Consider the following 19,787-nt stretch of genomic DNA (forward strand, 5'->3'; position numbering starts at 1 on the left):
CAAAAGGAGAATAACACAAAATTATTGCATCCTTTAAGATATAATAGTCTCTAATTATATGATCAATTTATAATAAACTTGCAAAGTTCGGCACATAAATACATAAGTTCAATAAAATATAGCATTATATTGAATGATTAATCACTATGATCACAAATGGATATTGCACTAGATTTGGTTCGTTTACCAAATTAATGAAGTATTCAAATGACATATGAGATATACTAATTTGATCACCATTTGTCAATCTTGCTCATCTTCCGAACTTCATCACTTGTTAGTAGAAGCACCATTTTCTTATTCAAATATGAGAATTACACCATTAAAGCTAGATTTAACAAGAAATGATTATAATGTATTAGTGGTGCACTCTTTTTCCTTTAAGCGCATAACCTCATAGAAAGAATTGTTGAAGTCCAATGAGTGATTGTTTGCAAAACATATTATAGTCGCTTCTTTTTCGGTTCTCATTTTATAAGACTTCTAGAGATTAAAATTTATGCCATCATCCTTGCTGACATCCCATGCTTCACTAAACCAAAACTTGTTTTAAAGCGCTAGAATGTCATACATATTCATATTTATGTGTATGTGCGTGTGAGTGTGTGTATCAAAATCATAGGATTTTCATATGATACATATCCATAACTATCGTTGGCATAGGTAGTAATAGTTTAAAAAATTGACTAACTATTCGAATCAGCTATAATGAATGTTGATTGTGTTTACTTATACTATATAGTTAAAACTTACCGCAAAATAGAAGCATATGGCTATGTCAACATGAAATATGAATCATAAGTTTCATCATCAACATGTCGGATTATTAGGTCCATCAAATGGGTGGGCTGGGTTAGGTTTGGGTCATGTCAAAAATAATTTTATCCAAATTGACCATTTTGACCCATTTCTATATAGAGCAATTAGCAACCCATACTTAATCCAATTTATACTCGATTCAATCTATATTACTAATTCACATCCATATATAACACAACTTATGAAAATCCATATCTTCTACCCATTTAACCCACTTTAATATTTAATGCAAAAAAACCACTTTAATATATTATTTAGATAAAATTTTATATCAACTTAAAAAAAGTAAAATAACAAAATAAAAAGATGTAAGTAAATATAAAAAATCTAAGAGAATCCAAAAATCAAAAAACCAATAAAGAACTGCGAGATCTCATAGTTACAATGTACCCAAGTGCTATGAACAAGACTAAATAAATGGGCCGTGCATGGAATATTCCTAAACTTTATTGGCCTAAATATACCCCAAGGTCATCCGAGATCGAACCATCAACAACTATATTTCGTCTATATAACCAAAGGAAAAACTATGAAAATCAAGAAAGAACCTTGGAGTCTTTGTCATTTGGAGAGGGGGGGGGTTTGAGTGAATCGAGGTGAGCAAACTTTTTGAACTCTAGCTCTAAAGTTTCTTTCACAAATGAAGTCTATTACCCTATTAAAAAACGTATAGAAAAGAGCATCAAATCCTAAGGATATTAGGTAAATTAAGGACGGGTCCATATAAATATGCAAGGCGTAAGAAACTTTCACTCCCAAAGAATCACTTTTTTACATGGATAGAAGCAACATAAGGAAAAAGAGGTCCACATCTCTGTCGTGACCTCCCCGAGGCGGATGTGTCAATTAATGGGCTTCTAACCCATGTTGACACATCTGCCTATTTTATGCCCATTACCCAAAAATCCCCAATACGTTTCAATAAGGCAAATCAGTGTCAAGTTAGGATCTTAGAGAGATTGAGAGAATCTTGTGAGAAATCCTAAAATATAGTGATTGAGTGTCTTTGATTTATGTAAGAAGTTCTAGTCTCAATCGGTGTCTAGTTGCATTAGGATGTTTCTACTCAACCTAACGGGAAGAGATAAGGCAATATAATGTTGCATCAAACATATTTCAAGTCAACAACCCAATATAATGTTACATCGAGAGATCAAACAAACAATAATATCTTATATACTCAAGAACTACAAAGGACACGAGCGGAGAATTTAGGAAATGATGAAACTTCAACAAGAGTCTTTCTCGGATTTGACATATATTATTTGGTAAAAGCTGAAATAATGAAACTCGATGTGATGATAGCTTTTTCCCTCTCATGTAGCTGGCTTATGACGGGCGGTAGCGAGCTCATGCGATTGCTGCATAAGCACTTGAGTCCTCATTTTCTCTTCCTCCTTTCTATACTTGATTCCACATGCATTGCACAACGTCCGAAAAACAAGCAACACTCGTCAAATTCCAACAATAACAAAGATGGATCTAATATTACACCAAAACCTCTTGTTTTTTCTTTGTGAATTTATCCATACTTTTCAAAATATATATTGTGAACAGGAAGTCAAAGATGTGAAGTGATATAGCGGATGTATCTCGTTTTCTGACCTATAATATAGCTGAAGTGAAATCAATAAACTAAGTAAAATATAATCATACTTCACGGTGTAGTTCATAAATGAAAATGCTATGTATACGTCGTGTTTTATCCTATCTACTCCAAATCATCACAATTCAGCTCTAGCAAATAGCCAATCATGTTTGTATATAAAGGCTAGATAATGAAGGAAAGTTCGTAGGTTTCATACCTTTGGGCCAAGAGGGCCGCGGCGCCACATGGGGGAAGAAGTGGCGTTGCATAGAGGGTTGGCACACCTCTTATTAGGATTGTCGGTATCATTGTGACCCTGTCGACGACGTCCAATTGGTAACTTTTGAGGCCCATTGGATGAAGAGCTCATCCCCGATTCCATATTATTTATATGGGATATGTCGACAAATTGGTTGTTTACAATCATACCAGGAAAAATAGGAGGGTGATTAGGAGGATGATCAATTCCTGTTGGGGAAGCGCAGTGCTTTATAGAGTTTGCATAATAGTCATGCATTTCCAATTGGAGCGGCCCTCCACTGGCATCAACATGAACTCCACCATGAGGCACATGTTTGTCCTTGTCCTCCTAGTTATTCAAGCAATTAGTTGCATCAACAAAGAAAAGCTTATGCTGTGTTGAGCATAGTTGTAATTGAAATTAACATTGGAGAGAGGAGAAAATCATCAAAGATGAATTATCAATTAATACATAAACATAACAAAAAATAGATGAATGATATCACTACAATAATCTTAGTATTTAAATTATCAATAGTGTGTCTTATTTTGTAATTAGAAGTTCAAACATTGCACAAGCTAGTCGGACCCTTAATGTATAATCGCTAGAATTATTATGTTAACACAGACGGAATAATGCAAAAGTTGTTGTATAGATGTATTAGTCTCTATATGTGATCTTTCAATGAGCAGGTGAAGTTCATCACATAGATGAGAAACCAATCCTCATTTCTATAAATCAAAATTTGGCACTTTATCCAATGATTAGTCATAACTCATACTAATCGAAAATGTATAGTGAATTGGACGCTGTCCATTTACCAAATTAATTAAGCATGCAAATGACCTATAGATAGGCACTAGCTTGATCACCATCTTAAGTCTAGTAAGCAAGCAGTATGATGCAAATTTCATCTATTGATCTTCACCATCGATTAGTTGGAACACCGTTTTCTTATGCAAATGGGAGGATTAGATAGACCTAACTAGGAATGATCATAATGTATTACTTTCTTTTCACCGCGTAACCTACTTAAAACTAAGAGGCACCGAGATTGAAAACGCAAAACGTAACGGTTTAGCTGATGATATTTCCTTTTCTGTTGCAAACGGGAGGATTAGATAGACTTAACTAGGAATGATCATAATGTATTCCTTTCTTTTCACTGCGTAACGTACTAAAAACTCTAAAGACACCGAGGTTGAATACGTAAAACGTAGCTATTTAGCTTATGATATTTCCTTTTTCTTTTGCAAATGGGGAGAATTAGATAGACTTAACTAGGAATGACCATAATGTATCTCTTTCTTTTCACCGCATAACCTACTAAAAACTAAAGACACTGAGGTCAAAAACGCAAAACGTTTTAGCTTATGCATTTTCCTTTTTCGATATATCTAGCCATAACATGAGATTCCTCCTAACTTTGCGATTATCATCGGCTCTATTGGAGAAAATAAAACAATCTAAAATGATTTAAAAGGACAAAAAAAAAGACCTGAAAACAAGAAACTGAAGTAACCATACCCGGGGGTGAAGAGCAAGATGACTCCAGTCGACATGGTCATTAGCAGCCAGAAGAGTGGGGTCAAATTGTTGACCCTGATTTTTGGGTGGATTTTCGTCATTATCAGGTAATCCCAGCCGTAGTTCCAGGTCCAGCTTGTTCTTCACCACGTCAGAGCCGTTCATGGCAGCAGCTGCTTGTCGAACCCCCTCAGAATCCATGGTCGGTGCGTATCTGAAAATGTAGCTTCTTTTTCTTTTCTTTATTTATGTAGCAAAGCTAGGAAATTGGTGTACATGCTCAAACAATCCAAAAAAAAAAAATGTTTTTTTGATGTGTTCTATAGCGCGAGAGAGAGAGACCTGGCCATGCAGGAAACACGATAATGACATGTAAATTAAATAGCAAAACGACTGTAGTCATCATAATCTGAGACCTCATGAGGATGGTCGCATCTCTTCTACAGAAGCTTTCATAACGTATGCACACTTTTGTCTTCTTCTGACCGCACGAAAGATCGGTTATCTAAACTCGCGTCAAGGGAGACCATCAACCATTATAACGGGGCTAGCAGAAAAGATCGATGATCTGAACCCTAGATCGAATGCAATCGTGGTTTGAGCACCGATCTAAGATTCTATGGCTGGAAGGAACCAAAAAGAATAAGAAGCCCGAAAATGGACGGAGCATACTCTACTCCCGTTCCCATGGGTCAAGTCAATCACAGATAATCAATGAACTCGGTGACTTTTTTATTGATCTGACGGTGTTCAACCAAACCAACGAGTCAAAACTTACTGCGTCATTAATCCAATTAACTCTTGGGAGAAAAAGAGAGAGAGAGAGAGAGAGAGAGAGGAGGGAACATGGAATAAGAGAATTTATGAAATCTCTAGGGAAAAATCCATTACGAACAGATCTAGCGAACTGATCAAAATCATAATTCTTTCGCATTTCTATTGTATGTTTTCGTGCGTAAATTTGCACCGGTGGCTAGATTTGCATTTTGAGAAGCCATTTTGAGGGCCTTGACCTATATTTTTTTTGTAAGATCAAGCTCATGGTAAAACTCTTAAGAGAATCTCTTACAGAGGAGGGGAGAGAGAGAGAGAGAAAGAGGGAGAGAAGGGAGGGAGGGAGAGAGACTTACAGTCAACCTAGAGAAGAAACCTTGTAAATGAGCAAAGGGTGGGCAAAGGGTGGGCGAAGGGGGTGTCAACCTGATTTTGTGCGGAGTGGAGAGAAGCCAAACATTTAAAGGCGATTTATACAGAGAGTGAGTGTGCTCGTAAGGGAAGTGTTTTGAAATACCATTTCATGGAGCACAAATGTGTGATTACCCAAAATTAAGAAGCAATTGGGTTTTGACACGTGTAAAGTTAGCTCCTTAAGATCATACTTATCAAAACAATCATGCATTGGCCAAAAATCAAGTCAAGAAAAGACAAGAAATTTAAGTTATAAGCCTAATTTGGAAATATATCTAGCCATCACTTACCTGTCATTTTGATTGTAAGTGTGTCAATTCAGTCATAAACCATTTTAATTGTGTCAATTTAGTCATAAACATCTCCATGTTTTGACAATTGAGTCCATCCGGCCACTTTTGACTAGAAACAAATGACATGAACGATGTACGACTCACGTGACGTGGGCGCCGACGTGGATATTTTTAATAATTTTTAAATTTTTTATTCTTTTTTTCTCTTTATTATTAATTTTTTGCTGAGGGTTGGCTAGGGTTGCAAACCTACCCTCGTCGGCGGGGCTCACACGGGGATAGGCCGTCATGACCCTCACCCAAACCTAAGCGAGGGCCATGACACCCTCACCTCAATGTCGGCGAGGGTTGTCGCCCCTTGGTCGTGGCCGGCAACCCTTGAAGGCCCTCAGCCCAAAAAAAAAATATTAAAAAATATTTAAAATGTCCATGTCATCACCGATCGAGCTACGCAGGATGATCGGTGTCCACATCAACAATTTTTTTGTCAAAATTGACCGGATGAATTCAATTGGTAATTCATCAAAAGGTTTAAGACTCAATTGGTATATTTAAAAAATTTATGGTTGAATTGACACAACGCACAAATATAATAGGTTTATGACTTTTTTGTATTTTTCCCCATCCATCAATGCATCGATCAAAGAAATTATAAAGATCGTACGATAAAGCAAACTCCAATATTCACATAAATGTTTCCATCTATGTAGAAAACGGTTTTTTTTCTTTTATAGACGACGACAGAGGTGCGTAGTTGCGATTGATGATCTAACTAGTTTATTATACTTTAATCGGTTTCATTAGCTTCTATTCGACCGCAGATGACCGTACTTCAGTGAGATTTGCATAACTCATTAAGGCAAAACAGGTCTTGGATCCGTCACGTGCTCATTCAAAAAAGCCAAAGATTTAGCAAAGTCATCATCGTAAGGCACGAGGCATATGGAGAATGGGCACGTGCTAATATTCCACTAAATAGGTAATTTCGTAGATGGTGATGATGATTAGAGTATTACAACCAAGAGTCCGATGAGCTCCTCTCCTTTTTGGCAACTTCCTAATTAGGGTTTGTCCTGGCTGTAACTAAGTGTCCTTGGATGAATATGGAAGTATTTCATAAGGTATATACGTACATTTATACATTAGCTTTGGTATATGGCAAGTACATCATATCATTTTCCGTTTTTGACATTCGAGGAGCTGAGTAAGTTCATGGGTGTATTCTCTTTTAGTCCAAAATGGCTCAAAAAAGGAGTTTCAAAACCAGAAAGTTCATGTATAGTATTGTGAAGTACCAATTTGGATCTATAACGTAGAGAAAGTGGAATAAAAAGCTGGTTCCCTTTGTTTCTATATTCTGTTAGTATTTGAGTATTTCGGGATTACGTTATAATTTATTTTTAAAAATGATAATTCTACCCAAATGATAATTCTTTCCCGCCACACCCAGACAGGATAAGGATAGTTATGATCGGCCCCTCCCTCACAAATCCGTAACGTTCCTCCCACGATTTTATGTTTAATATTTGGAAAAGTCCAATATTAACAATGTTTCATGACCGTTATAGTGTACATTCGTAATTAATGATCTCAATAGTTTTTCGCATTTTGGGCGACTTCGTATACTTAATTAGCTTCTATACGACGAACAAGACCGTACGTTATATGATCGGCCTCACCCTACACAAATCCATAACGTTCCCCCCACAATTTTATGTTTAAAATTTGAATAAGTTCAGTATTACCAACGTTTCATGATGACGTTGCAGTGCATATTCGCAGTTAATAATCTCAATGGTTTTTCATATTTTGGGCGACTTCATTTACTTAATTAGCTTCTATTCGACGGACCCGACCGTACGATAGTACGATAGAGAAATTAGAATAACCCGTTAAGGTAAAACATATCTCGGATCTGACTCGAGCTCATTCAAACCCCAAAAATTGCCAAAATTACGTCGATGTACTGGACAATCATCAAATTGAGCAAAAATAATCGACGTAGGTGCGTGACCCGAATGTCAATGACATAGGCATATGACGAATGCAGAGGTGCTAACATTTCTCTACGTAGGTAATTCACAGATTGTAGTATACAACCAAGTGGTCTAGTGAGTTCCTCTCCTTTTTGTAATTTTGTAGTTATAATTAAAGGCCCTTGGATGCAATGGAAGCATTTCACAAAGGGACATTGCTAGCCAGTACATGTCCTTATAAATGGACATTTATCAGTTAGTGTTTTTTCTATATGGCTAGTACGTCTCATGGGTGTGTTCTCTATGTGTCCAAAATCGGTCCCAAAAAAAAAAAAAACGTTTGGGAAAACTAAAAAAAAAAAATTCCTAAACATATTGCATTTGTGCCAATTCAATCCTAAACTATTCAATTTAATCAATTTGATCTTAAACATTTTTATAATTTGCTAATTAAATCATAAACCTTTGATGATTTGCCAATTTAGTCCTTCCAGCTAAATTTGATCGGAACTCGCTTTGGTGGCAATTTAGTCAACACCAACCATCCTACGTAACACGACCGGTATTGACGTGGATAATCTATTAAATATTTATGATTTTTCTTTTCTTTTTTTTTCTTTTTTTTCCTAACCCTAGGCCGGCAAGGTCGACTCGCGAGCCAATCCTCTCCTGGTCCGGGCGAGGGAGTCGAGACTCTCACCCGCCAACGACAAGGGTTGCTAGGGCCCTCGCATGTAGCCGGCGACTATCAACTAGCAACCTCACCGGCCCAAGGTTATAAAAAGAAAATGAAATAAAAAAAGAACATAAGAAACAAATATAAAAAATGATAAAATTATATGTAAAAAATTATTCACGTTAGTGCTGGTCATATCACGTAGGAAGGGCGATACCGACTAGGCCGCCATGTTAGTGATTTTTGGCTCAAATTTTCCAAAAGCACTAAATTGGAAAATCACCAAATGATTTAGGACTAAATTGGCAAAATTGAAAAATTTAAGATTGAATTGGCAAATTGTCAAAGGGTTTAGGGCAAAAATGTGCAAATTGAAAAGTTAGGACTGAATTGACACAAGTATAATAGGTTTAGAGCTTTTACAATATAATAAATATTCACAAATGACAATTTTAATGAATACCCACCCTTCCCAACCCAAACGGAGTGGATAAAACCTGCAACAATGGATTTTGGGTGGGGATATATTGGAGGTGTATCTTGACCTTTCTCAAGGGGAACCACAAAATATATATATTACTAAGTCAAAAGTTTTGTGCAGACTCTTCCAAGGCCATGTCAATTGCAATTTTGAAATTTCGATTTAATTAATTTAACATGTAAATAATTTCATGTAGGAGTTGGCTCTAATTTATTATATGTAGATTAGAAATTCAGGTATAGTGTACTTCTGCGAACCAGAGTTATCATGGATAAATGGACTTAGTTACGCTAGATAAATTTAACGCTTTTTCAATACAGTTTCTCTTTATTTTCACAAATAGTTTGCAAGCAATCTTGGTCTCCTAAACTAGTATATGTGATGAGTAATCATGTGGGTGCGCAATCAAGAATTTAGCACTCAATAAATCAAAGCAATAAATAAATCACTAGAAATAGGGCAAATCCCAATGTAATTAAGTGAAGCATAATTTCATTATGCTTAGAATTTTTCAATATCTGCAAGATACAAAATTATGATTTCTAAATGCAATAACATTTAGTTTTTTTTTCAGTTTTTCTTCTTGTGGTTGCAATTTTAATCTAAATTCTATGATTACATGAATTCCAATTTAACATGCATGAATTATTAGACTAATGACGTGTAACATGGATGACCTAATTCTAATGAAGGGCAAAAATTATTAACTAATCTAACATGATATGCAATCTAATTTATATGAGCGTAACCATGCAACCGCAGAATTTATGACATGACAACGATGACATGACTATGAGGATGATGCGGCAATCATGACATAGCGATCATGAGGACATGACAATGCGATGATCTGCAATGATGCAACTAATTCTATGTGACATGCATGGCTTTTTTTATAATCTTCTTTTAAACTAATATAGGAAATAACCTAAAATATATACCAAAAAAAAATTAAACTAGGAAATAATCTATATTGAGTCTTGTTCTAAATTAGGTAATTTCCTAATTATTCATGGTTCCTAAATATGCAATCTATCATAATTTTCTAACTGGAATGTCAAACCTTGATCTGAGATATCTAGATAAGGATATTTGAATTAGGACACCGAGTAAATTGACCAAAGCAATGTGCTAGATTATCACTAGGCTCAACTACACCGATCTCACAATGTCGACCCCCCACGCAGTGACACTACTATCATAGGAACTAGTGTAGGTAAGGAAATGTCGAAGCCAACGCTAAATAAATAAGACCTGAGTATCTCATCACAAAATTTTCTCATGAGCCAGTAAAATGACGCATCTCGTATCTCTTGTCAGGTTGCCTTCTTCCGCTTCTTTGAGTTCTTTCCTTGAGATTCAGCATTCTTCTTCAACCTTTTCATCGACGCTTTCCGCTTCTTGGTGTTCTGCTTTGCAGGCAATTCCTTGTCACCGTCGCCATTCTTCTCGCTAAAAGGAGAGTCCCTCATCTCTTCATCTTCATCGGAACTAAGAACCAAGTCCTCCACAATGTCTTCGTCTGAAGCTAGTCCTTCAAGCTGCTCAATGTTTCTCTTCTTTTTCTTCTTTTTCTTTTTCTTGCCATCCTTCTCCACCTTAGGAGGCTTGACCCTGCGATTTCCAATATATTGAATCAGAAAAATTGACAACAGTACCCATCGCAAGCACATGGCCATGTGCAGGGAGCAAGGTGAGGGATCAGAAACATACTTGGAATCACTTCCAGGAAGCCAAGAGGAACTAAAGGCCGCAGCACCTTGCTCATTTATGGCATCGTCCTCCCCATCACTGTCAGACATTTGCTCCCCAAAGACAGAGGACTTCTCTCCAACAAGAACGCTGGCAATTGCAGACAAAGTCAGGAAACAGAAAAACAAAAGTGAAATATGGTGCCAGCCACATGCGCCAATATAGCCTTAAGCAATGACGTGATAAAGACCTGGATTGCATCAAGGCGTCACTACGTTGCTGGGCCCGTTGGCGCAGTGTTGCAACATGCTGGGACAAAGGACTAGCCCCTGATTTTTTCTCATCCTGCAATCAAATAAACGTCGTTTATGTCTGGGAGACCATCTCAACACGTCAAGAAATTGAAGAATTACAGAATAGCAATGAGAGAACAAATGAGATGAAATAAGTGCTTTTCAACTGGTTTAGTCCGACCAAAAAAAAACAAACTGGTGTAGGGAATTGCAGTTTTGGCCAAGATAACACTAGTATATCTGAATTATTCAATCGAAGAGACTCGGGAATTATGATGCCATAAATTGCTACACCAGCAGTAGAAACTAGTATACAACTGGCTCCACGCAACTTCTCAACAAACTTTTTCAGAGTATGTAAAATGAGCTACCACTTTTATTTCTGCAAACTATTAAACCAGCAGGAACCTTCGACCAAAAAAGAAAAGAAACAAAACCAGCAGGAACCAGCTTCAGCACCAAAACTCACCCAGCCGTGTGGCCTGAACACTGGAAACACATCGCCCTTATATTGCTAAAGGGAGGGAGGTGGTGTACAAGTATAGGAACCACTTTTAGAAGTTCGGGAAAACAGCTGCCTTGATCAATCATACTACATGAATTTCTATATGGCACCAAGAACATGAAAGGCAAAGAAAACTCCACCAACCTCAAAAAATGATGATGCTGCAGGATCATTGGGAAGAAAAGAGGTCGAAGTGCGCCTCTGATTTGTAAAATCTGAATTGGCATCAATCTATGATGTAAAATAACAGAACATCAGAAAAAATAGCCCAAGTTTTGTCAGCAGAATGCCCAAACAATCGATAAACTGCAGTCCGCCTAACTCTTAACAGAAAACCATGAGCTTGTACGCACAACCCTTTTATGGTTTCATTCATAACAATTATTTTAAGGTCTAACTTATACCTGGCGAATAAGCTGCCTCATTTCTTTCCGGAACCTTTCAACTTTTGTAGACTTGCAAAAGCCTCGCAATCGCACTGATGGTATAAAAGACAGCTCAAAAAAAGCAATAGAATAACTCCATTGTGCCAAGTGTTCAGCAAGTTCTTCAATCACAGCGTAGACACAAGCTTCCTGGAATGCTCTAGTTTTTAAGGTGGGTTTGCTTACCTGGAAAAGGAGACAGGGAAAAACAGCAGAGAATTAAGCTTTGACGAGCAATTTAATAAAAAGAGAAAGATGGTTTTCCCCCAAGAACAACCACCTTTAAAATGGTACGCAAGTCAACAGCTTTGCCAACACCTCCTGTGGCAGCCCTATTCAGCTCTTTCATTTCCAGCATGTCCAATAGAAGCATTGACACAGGTATGAAAGTAGCAGTCGCAGCCGCAATTCGGTTAAGCATTCTGACACATCTTAATCTAAGAGGAAAATAGCGAGCAGTTGGAACTAGACGAGCAACTCCCAATATTATTTGGGTCAGTGGGTAAGCAAGAGGCTGAAAATCAGCTTCTGAACTGTAAGCACAGACAGCTCCAGTCCATAGCTCAAGGCAGTTTATAAATTTCCATTCATAAACCTTTCGAAATGCTTCCTACATATGAGGAGCACGACAGTATCAGGATAAGCAGAGCCATCGGAAACAAGAAGAAACTACCAGACGCGTATGTAGATAAATTCTTCATCCACATGAAGGAGATAGAAGTCTCCAACTTATATCAAGTACATGGATATTAATTCCACCCCTTAGGAGCTCATATGTCACACTATAAGGCAAGAATAGACAATTTAAACAGTTGGAAAGGCAATGGAGTAAAGGGCGCATAAACGTGTGCGTTTCAATTTTCTGTGACAAGCTGCCTCAAAAACTAAATCAGGAGGGAGTCATTATTATATGAGAAAAAGAAAAGGACAAGCTATACCTTAGTCTTCATGGCAAGCGCCTCTCGCAAAATCATTCCTAGTTGCCTAATAAAAATGAAGGCATGTTGATATGCAGTTGCAAGATCTACCCCAAGAAGTTCGATGACACAGTTTCCAAGAAATTGTATACGCTGAAGTTTAGTGGCATTTACAAACTGGCAATTTAGAACATAGGCTTTGTATACCCCTTTATAGCATTCATCCAAACAATCAGAACCGATCCGAACACATAGATCTCTTAAGAAAAGGAAGGAGACGACAGGTAATGCACCTCCCCCTGTACCCCAGAAGTGAAGAGCAACCTGAAAAGAGCAAATGAACATATCTTATTTCTTGAGTGCTCGAGATATTAGCAACTCTCATAACAACTTATCTGACTAAAGGCACACAATGCTCTCTGCTAGTGCTATGACAAGAGAAGGCACAATCAGCCCATGTATCTCATGTTACATATGGTAGAGAATCACATCATAAGCATAGTAACTACTTAGTTTATATATGCGCTGTCATCAAAGTGTCGAGAACTTCGAGCAGATGTAAAATTATCACCGGAAGCTGAGTAGAAACATGAAACTCGCACTGAGATCTCGAAGAGGTAAAGAAGACAAAATGAAGTAGTGGAGCGTATACATTTGTCCATACCTTAATGTACCTCCTTAAGAGGCTTGGAAGAGCTGCCAACAGTAGGGTGGAACATTTGAGACGCCTTAGAGTAAACGATATCATTTCCGTGTCAGTCATCTGGTTCAGAATGTGCAGCGCATTGCCAAGGTAAGACTTAACCATGTGATTGTAATTCTTCCACTGTCTTGTGCCCATCAGGTCTTTTATTGTCTCTTTCTTACCACCAGAAGCTGGAAGTTTCAACAATTTCCGGAGTATTCCATCCATTTCAGTCAGCACAAAGATCATGATTTTGTTAAATACACTGCTAGACATGGTTCCGAGCCTTGCAGAAGAATCACCCCCCTCATCATCACCATAGTGGCTTGCCCACCTGAAAGCTCTCATTAGAGAACGAATAGCTCCCACTTTCCCACTTTCTTTGATTGATTTACACCAGGAATCAACCATTTCAGCAGTGACAATGTTTTTAGAAGGTTTCTCCTCAAAATTTAGATTGCCACGAGCAATTTCATCATCCACCACTGTTTCTCCACCTTCGATGTCTGAATCAGCACTTTCCTACACAGTTAAGCAGGTATTTTGGAGACAATTCACGTGGACATACTACATATATAGTTGATTCAGGGCATCACTTACCTCAATGTCCTCCTCATCAAAATCTAGAAGCTCTTGATCATGCTCCTTCAAAAATTGAAAGAATTCTGGATCCTGCAAGAAAAATATTCATACAGCAATGATGTAAAAGAATCTGAAAAGGCAAGAAAAAAGTCCACATGGACAAAGGGGGTTGTTCACCCCAAAAGCAGAAATACAAAAGAGAATCAGCCCAGGATACAGATGGAGGGAGTGCTACAAGCTGAAACAATATAGAACTTTTGAGATTGTCATTCGGACCTTTCAATATAGTCTACCTCTTTAATCATCATCGTGTAAGAGGGCGATGATTGAATTGATTCCATCAGAATAATAAAAGTAGACGGTGAAAAATACTAGCAAAGACACTTGTGTATCTGACGACACAATGATCATCACATAATAACGTAAGACGCCCCACCTTTTCCTCAAGTCTCTGTAGTTGCTCCTTGTGCTCCCTTGCTTTACTCTTAGATTTCAACATTCTTCTAGTTCCAGTGCTCCCTTCCTCGTCCTCGTCATTTAATCCATAATCTAAGCTCTCCACTGGAAGAACATTATAAAGATCATAGGCAAAGAACGTAACAATAATAGATCTTTGATAGCAAATACAAGTCGAACATATCAAACCAGATTAACGTCTAGGAAAAGATAAACTAATTGAATGAATGTATAGGAGAAAGACCTGTATCATCCGCATCCATTGCCTAATGTCAACAAACTTTCTTGCTTTGCCTCCAGCAGACTACCAATTAACACTTGAACCGAATGCACCAGACTTCACCGGCGCACGAATCTGAATCGAAGTTCCAAATACATTTTCCTTAAGATTTTGCACAGTTCGCACAGAAATCATCAAGTGAAGCCAAAGAACTAGCAAGCAAGAAATACGAAAGAGCTAACAATTGACGAGTATCCACACCAGAACCGTCACCACGTAAAGAGAGTAACTCGCAAGAAACAAGACAAATGCAAGACGATGATTGCGAATTCACTGTACATCATAGCTCGTATACGAGTGAGCGAGACATGAGAGACGGAGAGACGGAGGCACGAGAGAGGGAGAGTGGTTGAGTGAGCTCGCGGAGAGCGGTAGGTCTCGACGGACGCGCGATGGCGGCGGCGGCGTCTGCTCGGTGGTGGGCGGTCGGCTCGGTGATTCAGGAGGGACAGGAGAAACGAGAAAGGGTCGAAGGTCGGTGGGCGACTCGGTGTGCAAGAAGGACGGCGGGAGGTTGAGCCACGCGCGCGGGGACCGAGCGCCACTTGCTTGTTAGGGTTTGAGACTTTGAGGTAAAGTACTAGTTTGGTAATTAGTGAAATTTAATCAAGGTTTATATCAAATGGAATCTTGATTACCCAATGATCATGAAGCCATCTTCGTGCATAATCTCTTCATTCCCATTTTCCTTCCCATTTCGGATTTCCCGAATGAAAGATTGAGACAGAATACCGATAAATTTAACTTTAGAAGAGATAATCGAATTATATGTTAAATTTTTTATCGCGCCATTTGCTTTAATCTCTATCCCAATCAACTTTTGCATTCAATTTCGTTTTTTTTTTTTTTTTGGATACTCTTGTTTGCGACTAGCTTGTTTCTCTAACTATCAATTGTTACATCTGATGAACATAACATTTAGGTATGTTCGAGACTAGAGAGGCGCAAATAAGTCTGTGAAATGAGATTCTAGTTCCACCAAAATGTGTCTTTTCGAAATTCTAGTTATTAGTAATTGAGGCCCGTTTACTCTCTAGCTTTTTGTTAAAATTTAAAATATTATTTAAGCTCCAAAAGAGAAGATTCTATATGCCAATTATCATGTTTAAAAAAAAAAAATCAGGTGTTTTAAATCGTTCAAAAATAGAAAGGTAAAAGTAAAATGGTCGCGATGCATCAATAGAAAGAGAGGAAGCGACAATAGAGAGTATTTGGATGACTTTTTACTTGTTATCGCATAAAACCTCTATAATCAAACTAAATTCAATACTTTTGTTCGACACTTCAAATGTTTACGGTACTTGATATAACGTTTAAAATACGTTGTTTCTTTTTTTTTCTTTTTGGGTCTACTGGAGAATTTTCTTAAGTAAACACGGTAATAAATCAAAATCTGGATGAAACACTACACTTGAAACAAAAAATTTAAATTTTTTTGCCCAAAACCCAAGGAAGGGCGTAATTCCTCCATCAGAATGCCCACTTTTGTTGCTCATATTATAATTTTGCCAATAAGCGCAAAAAGACCAGACCGACCGGAACTGAAAAACACCTTCAGGCCCGGTGGCCCGACCCGAGACAATAAAAGCCCGAAAAGGTCGGGCTAGTCCCTGCGGCCCGATTTGGTTTTGTGGTTTTGTTTCTGCTGCTATTGTTCTGCCAGAAGCCATCTCATGGGTCATATGTGTGCTTCGAACCTACAAGACCGATAGAATTCATACACAAGACGTCGCGGCACACCGAATGTTAAAATTTTTTACGAATAACGGGTGAGATTTACTTCTCCTTTTTTACCCTTGGGAAACCGCCCTGATGACTAGGTAGTCGTTTGTCACGATCGAGCAATTTCGGGATTCTCACCCCCATCTCGATGAGGGTTTGCCAATGCATGCTTGAGCATATTCTGCGGAGCATGTCAAATGAGAAAAGCATCTTATATATCGGTCACATTACCAATATGGTATAGCAGACGAATCAACAAATTCTCGTACTTTGACCCCTAGGTTTTAGAATCAATCATTTTTTTCATTAGTTTCTTACACCATGTCATTCTTGCACAACATAACGAACTTCCTTTCTTATACTCTATTTAGTGCACTCGAGTCCATGGAAAAGACTCCCGTTCTCTCTCTCTCTCTCTCTCTCTCTCTCTCTCCGTATTTTCTTAAAATCGATGATTATGGCAGCCATGTCGTGTCCGCTTAGGCTGCGAGGTTCCAGCATCGCTCAATAATCATTTGACTACATTTTCGTTCTCGGATTAAGGCCCCATATTTTTTTTTTTTCCGAAATTACGGCCCCATTTTGGAACGGGGCTTTTGCATGAATTTGTAAAAAAACTTGTGAGTATTTGGGTATGATTCATTCTCCTATCGACAGGAAAGCACGGAAGTTGGGGGAAGCAGCGTTCGCACAAATCCTAACAGTTACCCCTATTAAAAATAGCATCATCTAACATTGTGTCCTTTTTTTTCCGTTATTTCATCGCATGTCAGCCTACCCGACTCTCACAACGTCGACAGCTGAAAATGGTTAGTATCAACATATTCTCAACCTTCCAAATACGGCCCATTTTCATCTTACTATTGATTTCATGGCGTCTTCTTAATGCACAAATCACTTTATTTGATCTAAACAAGCGCGGAATCCTTTGTCTCTCTAAAATAAGTACCTAGAAACGTTTTTTTTTTAGAATGGTTAGATTCAGATAAAGGTTTCAGTTGTGGATGGTATACCAACATATGTTATTTGGGTCGCACGGTTAAAATGTTGTGCATTCCTATTAAATTTGATAGGCCATGTCAAATTTGTCACAGTTGTAAAGAGTTGTATTTTTTGTCCATTTGGAAAGTCGTATTGATTTTATCGTAGTGGTAAAAGGTTGCGTGTCTTTCTTTGCTTTTCTTTCCTTTTTTGTACATTTGGCTTATTGACAGACTTAAAAAGGTGTTCAAAGGATGCTGGTCTAAAATTCTCCAATTATATCCCATCACAACAAAAAAAAAAAACATTCTCCAATCATAAAAGATGTTATGGCTAGGGCTTTCCCATTTTTACAAGATGAATTGATGGAAGACAACTTCATTCTCCAATTATGAATTGGATTTGTGCGAATTGGTATTTTTCTTTCCATATAAAGGACACGACGAGCATAAATACCTTCTTTAACTTCTATTCGGATGGACTGAATATCTTTCATACGAAATCATAGGAAGATACGACGATTTTTTCCAGGAAATCCCCAACGAAAAATACACACTATTCCTTCTTTTCTATCGAATCGATCATAGCCACTACCTACATTCCACGAAATTGTGCACCACAAATAAGAACTAATAAAGAGACCTGCGATACCGTAGAAAGACATCACAATCCCTTGTGGAATGACAATAAAGTATTATCTTAATCTGTAGGAAAAATTCTTTGATTCTTCCTCTTTTCATTAACTCTCGTGAGAAAATTATCCCACAAACAATGGAATTGTATAGTACGAAATAACATAAAAACAGACTCATTAAAAAAAACTCATAAAAAAAGATATGACCTTCTACTCAAATTCTTTCTTTTTGATAGGAATCAAAAAGAAGAAATATTGAAATCCGATTGGATTTAATCCAAATAAAATATTCGATTTCATACAAATCGAGCAGTATTTGCTTGAAACGTATGCTTGCATATTCTTCCATAGGTCAAATCGGATATGTAATTATTGGAATAATTGTTGGAGACTCAAATGGTGGATACTTCCACTTTTCAAGAAAGATGAGTTTTGGTTTTGTCCTCTTTCCCTCCACAAAAAATCCATTAAACTTATCAAATAAACTTCCCATTGATGTATTGTTTCATCGGTCCGGGAAAAGAATAGGAAATGTGACTTCACTATATTTCGACCGAGAAACAGGACCTATCACAAGAATATTTTTTTTAGTGGGGCGATAGCTCTAAAAAGACAGATTGCCTATCTTTTCTTTCATCTCGGGCGAAATACGATCGCCCGGGGGGGGTCTAATTCATTGAATAAGATAGTAATCATTTATGAATTAGCCCCGGCTAATTCATATTATCAACAAGATTTTTAATATTTTTTACCTTACTTACTAAGTCACCTTGAAGTCAGTCAAGCCACATAAAGAAAGAACTTAAAAAGAATTAAGTACTATATTTCACTTTGATGTGGAAGCGTAACAATGCGTTTATTTTCTTAATAATATTGTCTTTTATCCTATTTTATCCATAGATTGGGAAAAAATTCTTACGAATAGGTCTTTTGAATGATTAACAAATATGTATGCATTCGTTCATAGAAAATGATATCAATCCCCCATTGCGTATTGGTATTTATCGGATATAGAATAAATCTGCTTCTATTTGTTCCTACGAACCGAATTGTTCCATTTTTATTTAAAAAAATAATAGAAAAAATATTCATCTTTTCTCCGAGATAATCCCCCGAAAAGGGGAGGTCCCTAGAATATTTTTTTCCAATCGGTGAAATATATATTCTATATAGATAGAGTTAAAACCGATCGGAAGGTCCTGAATTAGACCAATGAAATTATGTCTGCTATAATAATAACTAAAAAAGCACTTCTGAATTGATCTCATCCTTTAATAATTTAAATTTTTCTTTATTGAGTAATAACTTAATCCTTCAATAAAATACTCTTTGTAAAAATATCAATAGATATTTCAACCCATTCTTTTTTATTACGAAAAAAAAAATTATACATTAGTTCCTGAATAATTCCACGTTATCCCTATGAATATAGGAATCGTGGGTAGTATTGCTTGATCATTTCTACTAACTTCAAGCCCCAATTACTATTCTTTTTATGTTATGTAAAAATTCCTTTTGGATAATTTATATAACAAATCTCTATTACGAATCCTTTATGTATTTTGGTGTTCCTAACCATCCACTGATTTTTGCTCAATCACCCGTTATGGTAATACGTCGAAACGATAGTGAAAACTCTATACGGTTGATCTTTTGAGTTGAGCCCGCTTCAAGCTAGGATGACTAATCAACCAATCTTGGGGTAAAAGTCTTGCTTATATTTACTTTTTTGTTTAATTCTTGTACGTAGGAAATGAGACTCAATCTTTACGAAATTTATATTAACCGCATTGAGGATAAGTTCAAGACACATAAGGGCTCTAACC

General features: G+C 37.2%; 2 protein-coding genes across 4 annotated transcripts; both read right to left on the bottom strand.

The window, feature by feature from the left end:
• Positions 1-2,618: 2,618 nt before the first annotated feature.
• Positions 2,619-4,376, bottom strand: LOC115734149. The gene is made up of 2 exons (XM_030664751.2): positions 4,176-4,376; positions 2,619-2,996 (listed from the first exon to the last, which is right to left on the bottom strand). Exons 1-2 carry the CDS (start codon positions 4,374-4,376, stop codon positions 2,619-2,621), a joined length of 579 nt encoding a protein of 192 aa, XP_030520611.2.
• A 5,576-nt stretch (positions 4,377-9,952) lies between these two features.
• LOC115734456 (nucleolar complex-associated protein 2) lies at positions 9,953-15,086 on the bottom strand. 3 transcript variants are annotated; one of them, XM_030665253.2, is made up of 12 exons: positions 14,988-15,086; positions 14,589-14,699; positions 14,325-14,446; positions 13,907-13,978; positions 13,286-13,828; positions 12,643-12,945; positions 11,985-12,314; positions 11,684-11,890; positions 11,424-11,510; positions 10,732-10,826; positions 10,503-10,631; positions 9,953-10,403 (listed from the first exon to the last, which is right to left on the bottom strand). In XM_030665253.2, the coding sequence occupies exons 2-12, from the start codon at positions 14,605-14,607 to the stop codon at positions 10,106-10,108; spliced, it is 2,205 nt and encodes a 734-aa protein (XP_030521113.1). In that variant the 5' UTR covers positions 14,608-14,699; positions 14,988-15,086; the 3' UTR covers positions 9,953-10,105. The 3 variants fall into 3 exon arrangements, with proteins under 3 accessions (XP_030521113.1, XP_030521112.1, XP_048136546.1); XM_030665252.2 differs by having other exon boundaries at positions 14,325-14,449; XM_048280589.1 differs by lacking the exon at positions 14,988-15,086 and having other exon boundaries at positions 14,589-14,724.
• Positions 15,087-19,787: the final 4,701 nt, after the last annotated feature.

The sequence above is a fragment of the Rhodamnia argentea genome, chromosome 6, assembly GCF_020921035.1.
Source record: "Rhodamnia argentea isolate NSW1041297 chromosome 6, ASM2092103v1, whole genome shotgun sequence".
Lineage (NCBI taxonomy): Eukaryota > Viridiplantae > Streptophyta > Magnoliopsida > Myrtales > Myrtaceae > Rhodamnia > Rhodamnia argentea.

Coding starts and splice junctions, on each gene's coding strand:
- LOC115734149 (XM_030664751.2), bottom strand. CDS start 4,376: ATGGATTCTGAGGGGGTTCGACAAGCAGCTGCTGCCATGAACGGCTCT. Junction 2,997..4,175: donor ATCTTGCTCTTCACCCCCGG/GTATGGTTACTT, acceptor TTGAATAACTAG/GAGGACAAGGACAAACATGT.
- LOC115734456 (XM_030665252.2), bottom strand. Junction 10,827..11,423: donor CAGCATCATCATTTTTTGAG/GTTGGTGGAGTT, acceptor ATTTGATTGCAG/GATGAGAAAAAATCAGGGGC. Junction 10,632..10,731: donor GACGCCTTGATGCAATCCAG/GTCTTTATCACG, acceptor TGCAATTGCCAG/CGTTCTTGTTGGAGAGAAGT.